Below are 14,582 nucleotides of genomic sequence, written 5' to 3' on the forward strand. Positions count from 1 at the left end.
TTGGTGGCAGGTCTCAGATTCATGGCCAGACGATCCGGCAATTATCAACTGTAAAATGCGATCAAATGGAAACTAAACTAAATCTAAACCCTAATAAAAACCAGAACGAGTACAAGTTTGAGAAAAAAGACAATAACTTTATTTAACACATATTTTGACAGACAATACATATGTTTTAAACTGAAGCATCCCTTTATGGTTCCCAAACGTTTGAGGTGGACAGGAAGAACAAATAAGTACGATATAAAAAGTTTAGAAAATCAACATGTTTTTTCCTGGTATGAACGGACTTAATGGTAACCAAGACACATTCCCTACATGGGAGTACTGGTCTGGATGGGAGCCAGTGCCTAAACGACCTAACTGGAGTACAGAGCTGCTGGACAATGACCAGAGCAGAGCAACATTTGCTCAGTGGATGGAGTCATCTCTATCCAACTTTATCTTCAGAGCAAACCCTTCAAACGGGTGGACGCTCATTTACCACAACACAGCAAGAACAAGATGGATGTCACTTATGTACAAAGATGAAACAGTAACAGGGGCATGAATGAAAATATTATACAACAAATAAACCTTATTCTGTGTGGCATTCTGTTGGGACTTGTGAGGACCAGCCGCTGGATGTGACAGGCTGGGGCTGTGGTTGCTTAAATCAGACCGCCTGTCTGTTGTTGAAACACATCAATTGTGTCTTCATCTTCCATTTCCAACTGTAAAAATAAATAAATAAATAAATAAATGGATAAATAAAGCAGAGGGCTTGTGAACAAAGGGCAAGATGCTGCCTTTCTGTGTTTATGTGGTTTTTAGGGTAACAAAGTTCTTTTTTCATCAGCATACATCAAAAGGCAACGATGCACTGATGACCGGCTTGTCCAGTGCTACAACAATAACAGATTATGACCACAAACTGCTGTGACCCTCACTGGCACCGGTCTGCAGACACACACAACCCAGCAGAGAGAATTGGTGTGATGCATTCCTACATTTCAAACTCAACATAGAGCCCTGAAAGTTCTACTTCCTTTTCTTTATCCAGTTAATGGTCTGTCGCTATGCCTGTGTGTAAATTAGGGATGTAAGAAAATATTGATGCAGCAATATATCGCAATAATTTTTCTTGCGATATTATATCGATATTCAAACTCTGTGTATCGAGTTTTTGGAAGAATTTACATGCAAATTTGTGTGTATTTTCTTTTCTTTTGGTGCAATTCAAATGCCGACCTCTGGTTGGCAGCAGTGTGCAACAGGTTTTGTTTCCAGCACTGAAATGTAAGTCCCTCTATTATGGTTCAGATAACTTACTTTAAATATGTTACGTATCAGTTTGGACAGTTCATTGAATTTTCCTGCAATGATTTTAGTTTAAAAAATTGCTTATATCGTTTAGCTGAATGTATCGCAACATATCGTGAGTTATCGTATCATCTCTCCTATATCGCCAGAATTTCACCAATACACATCCCTAGTGAAAATATCAATAAAGATTTGTTGAAATTCAATTAAGTTGAGAAAGAAAATGATCAGAAAGAGTACATTTATAAAATAAGTCAAAATGTTTCTAATCTAGAGGCAACAGTCTGGACTGGTGTCTGCTGCACTCATGCAGCGTCTCTGAGGGCTCACCTGACCAATGACATTATTGCAGCTTTTGGTTTTCTTTAAAAATATATTTTTTGTGTTTCTCTCTGACCATAGAGAACACCCAGACACAGCCTTCCAGCAAACTAACAACAACAACAACAACAAAAATCTATGAGTGTTTTACTGGTAAACTGCTGAATTTGATTATGGAATTTAGAACTTTTTTCTCACAAATTTAAGACTTTACCCCATAAGAGAACATTCTACATCTTTCACATTAATTACATGAAAATAACCACATTTGTCTGAATTTCGGTCCTCCGTTTATTAATCCCTCCACCTACGTCGACCCTTATAAGCCTTGTATGAGGCTGCTAAAATCTTTATTGTAGGGCTTCAGACTTACCTGTGCAGGTGTGTCTGTCTCATTTATCGGCTGCCCATCAAATCTGAACCGGATTTGCCTCATTGACAGTCCCTGGAGACACAGAAACATGGTAAAGACACGAGACACGTGAATCGGCTTCTTGGACATATTTTGTCCAAATAACATCAACACAGAGAATAAATTGTGAGACAAGAAATTTTCTCACTGCTTGGACAAAAACCAAACTCACTTGTGTATAAATGAACTTTAGCACCTTTAACACTATAGTGGTGTGAAAATTATGTTAATTATTAGGTACCGGCCTTTTGGAGCTAGTGGGTGTTAGCGTACTGCAAACTGTTTTTTTTTCTTCAATGACAATAACAACATCAGTGACATTCACTAAACTAATATTAGACAAGAGTGATTTGAAGTGAAAATCCAGAAGAATTTATAAAGCCTTATAATGCTTTTCTCCAACTATTAATGTCAGCAAAATGTGATTTTAATAAACAAAACCAAGGAAGTGAGCTGCTGAAAATTTGATTATATGAGAAAATTTGCTTAACATGTAGTTAATGGAAAAAAAAACTCCTGGTTTCCTTTTGACTTGCAAAGTTATTCCTAGCTTGTTTGTTTTACATACTTTAAATAAGCTAGCAAGCTAATACCCTAGTATAGGTGTAGCATAGGGTGGGTATAAGGAAGCTGCAGCAGTGGAGGTGGTGTTAAAAGCTGCTGATGGTACCAGATGGGTAATTATAAAGGCACAAGGCTGATAAACTGACACATGAGGCTAAAATGTTACATAAACTATGTTTATCTGATTCAAGTCACACAGATTTACAAGAAACCTTTAAGATAATAATTATTTTTCTCAATACTTCATCATCCAACAAACACATTTTAGTGTATGCATGTAGCTAGAAACAAGTAGCTAGAGAAGAAAAAAGTACCAACATCGTGGTGATTTTATATTGGTAGAAATTTGATGATCAGTGTGATGATGGAGCACAATTCAGTCTTAAAAATACAATATATAACAGTGACATCCTGTGGTTAAATTTGGGTACTGCAGGTCCATTTTCTAACCGAAAAGTGACAAACTCACTGCCATTCTGTGAGTTTTGTGGCTGTTGCCAGTTACAGATCAGCCCCAGAAGATTCTAGATAACAAGCAAAGACGAGTCATACACAGTAGGATGATAAGTAGATAAATACATCATTATCTCTGCACTCTTGGGTGTTTTACGGTAGGACCGAGCCATTTTCTCATACCGATAAAGAGCTGTTGAAATTCTTTAGAAGTGCTGGTAGGAGTACCCCTAGTTGAGAACAGTTTCTGTACATCTCCGGACATCTGCTCACACAAGAGCACCAAATTATTTGACATAATGTGTTTGAAGACAAACCTGTAAAAGTAACATGTACTATCATACACTGTGAACTGACATGCCCATCATAATAATAAAACTAAAGGTAGAAAAAAATTGTGCAACATGACTTTTATTTTGAAATATAATGGATGCACCTCACTGACTCCTCCTTGAACCGTCACCTTATCGTAGTGGAGGAGTTTGAGTGCCCTTGTCGGTACAAGATCTGCTCGGGTGCAAAATTGGCACGGGGGCTGTCGACTGCCGATGACGTCTAAGTAGTTGATTGGCTGAACATGAACCTTACGGAATTACGTAATCATGTTACGTTGTTATCAGGTTACGTTGGTCCAGGCAAATCTTTCTGTTGGAAAGATGGACAACTTTTACAAAGAAATCCTTCATTACCTCTTTGAAAATACACTTTTAGCATAGAGCTGCATGTATATTAGGGCTGAACGATTAACTGCATGTGCAATTAAATTGCGATGTGACAAAAGGAGATTTTCTAATCGCAAAGGCTGCAATTTGGCAGCGAGTGGTTAGCGCAATGCTAATATACATGGAAAAACCCATAGAAATGCTAATGCTAATATCACTGATTACATTATTACAAATTATGAATTAGAAATGTGCCAAATGATTACATTTGGAATCTAATTGAAAGTAAAACTACCATCAATCAAATAAGTACAGACAGGTATTTTAGTAAAGCCAGAAAACCTTTAACTCCAGAGTTTTGGCTAGCAGCTATGAGCGTAACTGATCTACGAATGGACAAGACGTCAAAAACTCTAAAGACAAAATATTTCAATAAACAGGACACACTTCTGTCCTGCAAATTCAATTCTTTGTCTTCCATGACAAATGGGTCTTAGGTGAAGGGTGAGACAAAGAACGGTTCAGAGGATCTTTCATGGACGTAAAAACAAAGAGTCGGAGTACCCGGCCAGAAGGGTTACCGGGGTCCCACCCTGGAGCCAGGCCTGAGGTTGGGGCCCGTGAGCGAGCGCCTGGTGGCCGGACTTTCTCCTATGGGGCCCGGCCGGGCCCAGCCCAAACCGGATACATGGGCTCATCCAACTGTGGACCCACCATCCGCAGGAGGAACATGAAGGGTCCGGTGCAGTGTGGATCAGGTGGCAGACCGAGGCGGGAGCCTTGGCGGTCCGATCCCCGGACAAGGAAACTGGTTAATGGGACATGAAACGTCACCTCGCTGGCGGGGAAGGAGCAGGAGCTTGTGGCAGAGGTTGAGCGGTACCGGCTAGATATAGTCGGACTCACCTCGACACATAGCATTGGCTCTGGAACCCAAGTCCTTGAGAGGGGTTGGACACCTTGCTGGAGTTGCTCCGGGTGAGAGGCGGAGGGCTGGGTTTGGTTTTTTGTTAGCCCCAAGACTCTCTGCCTGTGTGTTGGGATTTACCCCGGGGGACAAGAGGGTAGCTTCACTGAGCCTTCGGGTCAGGGAATGGGTCCTGACTGTTGTTTGTGCTTATGCGCCAAATATCAGTTCAGATTACCCACCCTTTTTGGAGTCCCTGGGACGAGTGCTAGATAGTGCTCCATCAGGGGACTCCATTGTCCTGCTGGAGGACTTCAATGCTCACGTGGGCAATGACAGCATGACCTGGAGGGGTGTGAATGGGAGGAACGGCCTGCCTGATCTGAACTGAAGTGGTGTTTCGTTATTGGATTTCTGTGCAAGCCGCAGTTTGGCCATAACGAACACCATCATCGAATATAAGGATGCCCATCGGTACACTTGGTACCAGGGCAACCTAGGTCACAGGTCGATGATAGACTTTGTAGTCGTATCATCTGACCTGCGGACGTATGTTTTGGACACCCGAGTGAAGAGAGGAGTGGAGCTGTCAACTGATCACCACCTGGTGGTGAGTTGGATCAGATGGCAGGGGAAGATGCCGTGTAGACCTGGCAGACCCAAACGCATATAGAGGGTCTGCTGGGAACGCTTGGCAGAAGAACCCGTCAAGACAGTCTTCAACTCCCACCTCCGGCAGAGCTTTCACCGCGTCCCGAGAGCAGTGGGGGACATCGACTCCGAGTGGGCCTTGTTCCACTCTACGATTGTTGAGGTGGCTGTTGCTAGCTGCAGTCGCAAGGTGGCCGGTGCCAGTTGTGGTGGCAGCCCCCGTAGCCGCTGGTGGACACCAGAGGTTCGGCGAGCCATCAGGCTGAAGCAGGAGGCCTACAGGGCGTGGCTGGTCTGTGGGTCTCCGGAGGCAGCAGGCGGGTACCGGATAGCCAAGCGGGGTGCAGCAGTGGCAGTTGCCGAGGCAAAATCTCGGGCGTGGGAGGAGTTTGGTGAGGCCATGGGGAAAGACTATCGATCGGCGCCAAAGAGGTTCTGGCAAACTGTCCGGCGCCTCAGGAGAAGGAGGCAACAACTCGCTCACACTGTTTACAGTGGGGATGGGGAGCTGCTGATGTCAACTGGGGCTATAGTCGGGCAGTGGAAGGAATACTTTGAAGAGCTCCTCAATCCCACCAATGCGCGTTCCGAGGAGGAGCCAGAGCCAGGAGACCTGGGGATGGACTGCCCAATCTCTGGGGCAGAAGTTGCTGAGGTAGTCAAACAACTACACAGTGGCGGAGCCCCGGGGGTGGATGAGATTCGTCCTGGGTATCTCAAGGCTATGGATGTTGTAGGGCTGTCGTGGTTGACACGTCTCTGCAACATTGCATGGTCATCGGGGGCAGTTCCTGTGGAGTGGCAGACCGGGGTGGTGGTCCCCATCTTTAAGAACGGTGACCGGAGGGTGTGTTCCAACTATAGGGGATCACACTCCTCAGCCTCCCTGGAATGGTCTACTCCAAGGTACTGGAGAGGAGGGTCCGATCGATAGTTGAATCTCAGATTGAGGAGGAGCAATGTAGTTTTCGTCCTGGCCGTGGAACTGTGGACCAGCTCTATACCCTTGCAAGGGTGATGGAGGGGTCATGGGAGTTTGCCCAACCAATCCACATGTGTTTTGTGGATTTGGAGAAGGCTTATGACCCTGTCCCCAGGGGCACCCTGTGGGAGACGCTCCCAGAGTATGGGGTGGGTGGCCTTTTGTTAAGGGCCATTCAGTCCCTTTACCAGAGGAGTGTGAGTTTGGTCTGCATAGCCGGTAGTAAGTCTGACCTGTTCCCAGTGAAGGTTGGACTCCGCCAGGGCTGCCCTTTGTCATCGGTTCTGTTCATAACCTTTATGGACAGAATTTCTAGGCCCTGCCGTGGTGTGGAGTGTGTCGAGTTTGGTGGCAGGAGAATCTCGTCTCTGCTTTTTGTGGATGATGTGGTCCTCCTAGCTTCATCCAGCTCTGACCTTCAGCTCTTGCTGGGTAGGTTCGCAGGCGAGTGTGAAGCGGCTGGGATGAGGGTTAGGGTGCACATCAGAAAGCGTTTATTTATAGGAGATTTGCATTAATTTTATGCTGTTATGCAAACAGGGCTGCAGCTCCTCTCAGGTATAAATAATGAACCAGTAGAATCTACAAAGTGAAACTATAATAACCACCGTGTCAGTTTTATTTAACCATTACAGTTGGAGATGAAAACCTGCATTTAGCTTCAAAAACTGCATATGTGGTGTGAGAAGACTGAAAATTATTACTGTCATTGTTGCTTCAACTTCCAAAACAAGATTACCTCATACAGACTTCAGTCTCTGAACGATGATGCTATTCTATAATCAGAGCTCTAAATGAGCTATTGTTCCCACTTTAAAGGTGTGGTTGACTGACATTTTTTTTAAAGATAATTTATGATTATAATTTTTCACAGAGTTGATCATGCAGGCTGAACATGAAAATAGTCTCCTACACCTATCTCCTGCGTTAGCTTCTGATAGAAAGTAGATGGTGAAATGCTAGGATTTTAAAATCCTCACATATTTATGTCACACTGTGAATTTGCATTCATGGCCTCACCCATCCTGGATCATATCTCCCCCCCCCCCCCCCCCAAAACACACACACACAGTAAGACTTTATTTTTTTTGTAGCGAGGAGAGAGCGGAGAGTGTCTTGGTGATAGTGACTTTGTAACATGGCTGAATGTGTTCTGCTAGCCAATCGGAAGGAAGATGTGTGCATATCATTAATATTAATGAGCAATCCTGCTGTTTAGCTGCCAAAAAAACGACTATTTTAACTCATTCACTGCCATTGACGACTAAAGTCGTCATTTTAAATCCAACCGTTTACTGCCAATGACGACTAAAGTTGTCATTTGAGTATTTTTTACTGTGTGGGCATCGGAACGAGCCCCCGTACCATGACAACAAACATCTCAGCTCTAAAGCCGATCTTCATCCGCGTACGTCACGTGATCAGGAAGCAGAAAATCCATGTGTTAGGAGATCGTTTTGGGCCGCTGCTGTAAAAAAAAAAGTGAGGCGCGCACCGGAAAAGCTTCTGCCGATCACAATTCAACAACGGATTATGAAAGAATGGATAAGGCTCGAAATGCGCGGATTCTTCCTGATGTAAGAGGTGAGTCTCCGCTTTGTTTTGGCGTCAACATCATCCTAGCGTGCAACGTTCTGTGACTCTTATATCACCATCGGTATTGTTTCAGTTTGGAAAAAAGTGGTATTGTGGCATACCTACATAAAAGTATAGCTTATTCCACCAGGGTGCTCTAATATACCCATCATTAGCTTCTAGTTTGAAGTACAAATAATAAAGACAAGATGATAGCTTATCGAACAACTTTAATTCACTTTGTAACCTCTTAATAAAAATGCTACAGTCAGATGGAGGTAGGCACCTAAATCCAAGACTAAGTTGTACACAAAAAGGACTTGTGTTCACAGATGTATCTTGCTAAAACAGGCATTTTTGGCTTTGTAACAAACTATTGAAGAGGAGTGCATTTTTTCACACTGTAATGTAGCGGGATAAAATAAATCATTAGCAGTTGTAACAGAAGAGCAAATATATGACTTACATGTTAAAGGTAATAAAATCACCATCACTATTGTTGTTGCTTATACACCTATAATAAGTAACTTTCTGTTAGCCGTACATTGTTAGCAGCTAAGCTAACAAAAAGTAATTAGTTGACAGAGAAGACTCTTCGTTCTCCGCCATGATGTGCTTCCTTTTAAGGTGCTCGGGTGTCGCCGATGTGCTCCCGTGAAAGTTGGGTTTCACTTAGCAGATTTTGCACAGCACGTGCTTCTCTTTTGACTTTGTAAAATGCTCCTAAACGTTTGAGCTACGTTGCTGACTCGTCATAATGTCTTCTTTCTCTGGTGATTCTGACTCCAATGCTGATCTGGATGGCAACTATGTGCATGTTCCTCAAGCAGAAAGACAGAAAGCAGCCACCGAAGGTGCCGCAGCAGGCGAGATTAACAAAATTCTCGTAGAATAAATGACATTCACTATTAAATTTATAGTTGACCGTTTTGTTTGTTGACATCATTGTGGCGAATCTCAGACAATAGTCTCTTGCTCACAGTTCCAAGACAAGAGGAGAAGGGCTTTTTCTGTGGCAGGCCCAAAACTCTGGAAAGAGTTACACTATGACATACGTGCTTCACTATCTGTGACAGTTTTCAAGGTCAGGCTGTAGACCTTTTTATTTGATCTGGCCTTTACCCGCGGCCGTTAGTCTGCTTGTGTTTTCTTTCATTAGTGCAATTTGTATGCTGTTTTTATTTCTATTTCTTCTTGTTTTAATCCTTGTCCTGTTGTTACTAATACATGTCTGTGCTGCCCTTTGACATATGTGCCACATATGTCAGAGTCAAGGCCCGCGGGCCAGATGCGGCCCGCGGAGCATTTTTATGTGGACCGCGAGATAAATATCAAAAATATATTAAAACTGGCCCGCTGGCCGATTTTACCGCAAAGACTTCAACTCCCATGATGCTTTGCGGCATCAGCGCGGAGCCGACGCGCCCCCTCCTTTGTGTTTTTCCAGCGCCTGCTGCCGGTGTCAGCAGCTCCGCTGCCTCGGACAAACTACACTCCTCTCACTCAGCTATTTTCTGACGTTGAAGCCCAGAAATGGAGATTCTAGCCGCTCAGTAATGTGTTCACGACTGAAAGAGAAAGTTTTCCAACTAACGTCCAGACAGAGCTGATATAACTCCAGCGAGCAGCGACACGCTCAAACCAGCATGACTCTGTGGTTGCTGTCGTTGTGTTTCCTCCACGACACACAACAACGTGGTCACGCTGCTCAGACATGTTCATCAGCACAAACCTATGTGAGCACCTGTTGTCATCTAATGTTGTCATTATTATGATGAAGATGAACAAAACAACAGGAGTCTCCTCCTCAGCTCAAATCAACCCCAAGATGCAGGTATCTGGCTGGAACAGGTGAGCATCACAGTAAACCAGTGGAGCAAACTGAGCTTTAAATATGTTGGTTTTATGCTCTTTTTCTGCTCCAAAACATGAAAGTTAACAGGTGAGATGTTGCATTTTCATTTAAGATAAAATGATATTTTTATTTTGTTGTTGGCCCGTGAGAAAAGATTTAAAGATGTAAAAGATTTTAAAAATGCTGATTATACCACAAGTAATGAATACCACTGATGCCTTTTATTTAAAACTGACTTGCTCGTGTGTCATTTGGTTATTCCACATTCAGTGTTAATGCAGAAATAAGTTTGTTTCCAATTTTAAAGGTTCAAAATTGCATATATGTTGATAAAGAAAATGTGCAAATTTGCCGTCACTTTTTCAAAAAATATTAAGTTTGGCCCTCGACTCCGTCCCAGAGTTTCATTTCGGCCCCTTGTGAGTTTGAGTTTGACACCCCTGCCTTAGGGGGATCCTGGAGGATGCGTGGGAATTTGCCCAACTAGTCTACATGTGTTTTGTGGATTTGGAGAAGGCGTTTGACTGCATCCCTCGGGGGGCCCTGTGGGGGGTACTCCGGGAGTATGGGGTACCAGGCCCTCTGATACGGGCTGTTAGGTCCCTGTATGACCGGCTACTGTCCCCGCGACCCGACTCCGGATAAGCGGATGAAAATGGATTTTTTAAACAGAGATTGGGTGCGTGCAGCCATCATGCGTCACGCATTACAGCATTCGTGCAGAAACTCACCTAGGAACTTTTATCCGCTGCACTTAAATCACGCCATTAACACATTCAACATCCCCGTGAACCGTTAAAACCCTAATAATGACTCATAAGGCAATGATTTACACTAGAGAACACTGCAAATGAGTAAACACACCTTTAAAATATCAAAATGTTACTAAAACATTCTCTTAATTCCATTGATGACAAATGTTTGACAAGCAGGAAAAACAATCAAATCAGATGTAACTGATACGTTTACTGATGGTTCTGTGACCAAATAATAGCAGGAATGTGTCAATACCACCTTAACACACTGATAAGAAACACAGATCATTAAATGCATGTAATAAAAGTAAATGAAATGACTGTTGTTTAATGAAGTGAAGCCTCCCGGTGTTTGTTTACAACCATCAGGTGGTGCTCACCTGTCTCTCGCAGTAGGCCTTCATGAGTTTGATAAGTGGTGTGTGTCTTTTGATCTTGAACTGCACAACAGATCCATCCTGACCTGCTACCTTCAGATTTATGTGTTCATTGTTTTCTGTCTTGACTCCCTCCTGAGTAAAAAAACAAACAAACATACCAGCAAAAATCAGAAGAAATGAATAAAAAGTAGGATTCAGAGCTGGAATTGTGATTTCTTCACTGGAAGCTACAAAATTATCTTAAAAGTGAATGAAGGTGATGCACACACAATGGTAAAACCGAGATTATTTTGGTCAATATTTAAATCCTAATTATTCAACAAGCTGACTTGTTGAGTTGTGAACCACCGAATTAATTTTTCTTCTACAGAGAAAAACACACCAGGAGCTGAAATAGCCACACCCAGAGCACTACACTGTTTATCATGTCTTCCATTAACTAAGTCCTTAATGAATAAATTGTTGCATTTTTTTACATTTTTAGCAGAAATATATATTAAACTTTGTCTTAAAACACAAAGTTTTTATAAAAGAAAATCTTCAGTCATAAACAATGAGGAGAGTGTATTTACCAACTTATACCAGCAGGTGGCAGAGTTGAGCTGTATAGTTGAAAATAGGGGACAGATAGGGCCCTTAATAAAACAGAGAAAAGCTGCTACTGAAGCACTGACATCCAAACCAAATGTCAGTAAATAAAAGTGTTTTTTATAAGAGTGTTGGAATTAGAGAAAGATCACTACACAAAACATGAGGAATTCTACTGAAAACAAAGGTGGTTTTATTACGTATGTCGCATGGAGCTGGGGCCTCATTTATCAAGCTTGCTTCCGCACAAAACAGGGTGGAAAAACTGCGTAAGCAACTTTCCACGCAAACTTTGGGATTTATGAAAGAAAACTTAGCAGAAAAATGTGCGCAACTTTAAGTTGACTAAGGACCTTGCTTTCACACATTTTGGACATGGAGAGCACCTGCAATGCTGCTGCTGCTGAAAAGGATAAAATTATGAAATCCTGCAGCATTATCACTTGTACTGCTTCGTTCCCACACAGAACAAGACCTCCCACATGCACACATATACGCGCGAGCACACACACAGCCTGAAGCGCAGAATACGGAATGCAGAATATCAGCAGGAGGACAGATTGAGACAGAATGTCATGCGTCTGTGACAGTGTGTGTCCTGTCACTGTGACCCGATTGATCATGCGCCCTGGCTACTCGTACAGGGGAGACCTCCGTTTGGCTGACTGGTTAGCGCGCGTGACTTTCACCCGGGAGTCTGGGGATCGGATCCCGATTGGGCCATTTTTTTAATATCCGCCACAGATCTCTCTGAAGAATTCACAACATTGACGGCTTCAACAACGCTGTGCCACTCCGTGGATTTTCTCTTATTTGTTTTGCAAAAGCACTTCCTTTCACTTCTCCACCTCACCCACAAGTACCTCAATTCCTGCTTCTGTGAAATAGTGCTTCCTTGATCTTCCTTGATCTACGGTCACCATGCTGATGGCGGAGCGCTGCAACAAGCCTGCTTATGTATATACATGAGATCCACAAGGCACTTTGCATTGACTATTTATGGCAGTAAGTGGGCGTGGTGAGGGCGGGATATGACTAAAATTCAGCTGAGAAACATTCTCGTTAGTCTCCGATTTATGAAGCGGAGATTGCGTGCAGCTGTGCGTACTCCATGTTTGATAGATCACAAACCTACTTGGCTTAAGTACTTTTTTTGCTGAGCTTCCGGTTTTAGTAAGGATTATACGCAATATCTGATAAATGAGACCCCTAGTGTTTCCTCATTCTTGTTCTGACTTTCTAAACTTTAAGGGGGGGTGACAGTTTAGCTTTTGGAGTGAAGAAGTGCAGAAGAAGAATTTCAAAAGGAAATACAAAATAAAAGCGTGCTGTCAAGGCTAAATGTGACAATTTTATTTACTAATAAATGTTTTTGTCAGTTATGCTGTTTTTGTGATCCTTAGGTGCTCATTTAAAAAATAAATACAAACTTATTTAATTGTACAGCCTTACTTAATGTTAATAATATAATTGTTGAGATATTTAATAATACTTCACAACTGTATAATTTGAATAGCCCTGTGGCGAATATATGACTTTTATGGGTCTGAAACCTGTGGCTCTTCCATTCCTCTGAATCAGAGTATTGTTTATATGTAATGAATAAAACAAAGTGCCTGTTTGTGTAAGAAAACCATAATAATAGCTAGATCTTCCTGTGTAAGAAATTGGACATATCCATTAAAATGATGCATTCATAGCTCAATGCGTTAAACTGATAACTATCTAATGCCTTTGTTAAACTGAAATAACCAGTTAACAAAAAGTGCAATACCTTGCATACCTTGTAAGACTATTTAAAATGCTGGATAATTTTCTAGTATAAAGCAGTTTAAACAGAGGCAAAACCTGTTAGCAGCCTTTTGTACAGTTAAAATGAGAAAGATTTAGCAATATTAAGATGGAATTGTGAATTTCATTTAAAAATAAACTACTGCTAAGTTAGATTTTGGGACATATCAAATAAATTCAGCTGGTGGTGTGAAATGAATAGGGCGATTTTCAGCATGATTTGTAATTCTGATGCTCAAAATTCTTCCCACCTGCCCATAAACCAATAATCACTAATTCAAAGAATCAATAACAAATTGATAATTTAGGAATTTTTATCTACAAAATTACGAATTTCAAGTAAACAACAATAAAACGACGATCATAGTTAACTGAAATAAATCAGACAAAATTGGCATTGGTCCTCAAAATCACAATCTGTGCGTCTCCACTTCTACAGATTTGTTATCAATAAAAATAACTATTATTACTATTAACAATAACATTATTATATTAATCAAAATCATTTGTCACAACTTAATGCAACCCAAAGTTGGATCTTTTACTTTAATATTAATGTAACAGAAGTTTTAAATATTAGTAAATCATGGCACAGAGTGAATGAAGATTCTGTAGTTGTAAAAATGTGACCTTTTTATTTTTAAGAAATATGAAACTGTTGAGTGCAGACAAAAATGTTGCACTAATTTACACAAGCTAGTTGAAATCTTTTTCCCAGATCAACACAAACTCACATGACTTTTGGACTGAGGACGACACCAGCTGGTCGTCTGTATGTTATCAAGAGGAAGGAAGGAGAATGCGCGCCTGCGGATGCGCGCTCACAAACCTTCCGGTCTATCAAAGTAGCAGCTAGGTGAATTGTATCAAGCAACTTTAAAATGGTCTGTAACGCAACATGCGGAGTTGTGCTTCTTCCTTTTAAGTTCCTACATTCCAAAGCGGGTAAAAAAAACTCAGTCGACATAATGGAGACACTAACCTTTGGTTTTTCATCAGCCATGGTCACTCTTTTGGCGCTTCTCTACGCTGCCACACAAAGAATACGAGCACGCGCACGTACTCGTGCCCGTTTAAAATAATCTTGCAAACGTGCGCGACCCTGTATCCGTGCGCGTCCACCTTGGCCGACACTCATTTGCTTAAATTGGTCACGAGGTGAAAGCGCGGTCTGGTGATGGGCGGGAGAGTCCCGCGAGCGCGTCACAGAGGCGCTATAATCCACATGCACGCGCACAGCGATGTTTTCCCTTTTGCTTTAAGCTTTATGAACGTAGACATTATCAAATGAGACAGTTATTGCGTGAATTACTTCACGTCTGCGTCGGGAAGTTTAGTCAACATCCCTCTACTGCGTGGTATCCAAACTTGGAAGACATGATAC

The 14,582-nt window shown here is 42.1% G+C and overlaps 1 protein-coding gene across 1 annotated transcript; it reads right to left on the reverse strand.

The window, feature by feature from the left end:
• Positions 1 to 116: 116 nt before the first annotated feature.
• LOC107376586 (small ubiquitin like modifier 2) lies at positions 117 to 14,338 on the reverse strand. The gene is made up of 4 exons (XM_015945749.3): positions 14,181 to 14,338; positions 10,820 to 10,951; positions 1,997 to 2,068; positions 117 to 713 (listed from the first exon to the last, which is right to left on the reverse strand). Exons 1-4 carry the CDS (start codon positions 14,199 to 14,201, stop codon positions 651 to 653), a joined length of 288 nt encoding a protein of 95 aa, XP_015801235.1. The 5' UTR covers positions 14,202 to 14,338; the 3' UTR covers positions 117 to 650.
• Positions 14,339 to 14,582: the final 244 nt, after the last annotated feature.

The sequence above is a fragment of the Nothobranchius furzeri genome, chromosome 12 (genome assembly GCF_043380555.1).
Source record: "Nothobranchius furzeri strain GRZ-AD chromosome 12, NfurGRZ-RIMD1, whole genome shotgun sequence".
Classification (NCBI taxonomy): Eukaryota; Metazoa; Chordata; class Actinopteri; order Cyprinodontiformes; family Nothobranchiidae; genus Nothobranchius; species Nothobranchius furzeri.

What these genes read in the sequence shown, in the direction of transcription:
- LOC107376586 (XM_015945749.3), bottom strand. Translation starts at nt 14,201, where the DNA reads ATGGCTGATGAAAAACCAAAG. An exon ending in AGGCCTACTGCGAGAGACAG is followed by an intron (nt 2,069 to 10,819) that starts GTGAGCACCACC and finishes CTGTGTCTCCAG; the next exon opens with GGACTGTCAATGAGGCAAAT. An exon ending in AGACAGACACACCTGCACAG is followed by an intron (nt 714 to 1,996) that starts GTAAGTCTGAAG and finishes TTATTTTTACAG; the next exon opens with TTGGAAATGGAAGATGAAGA.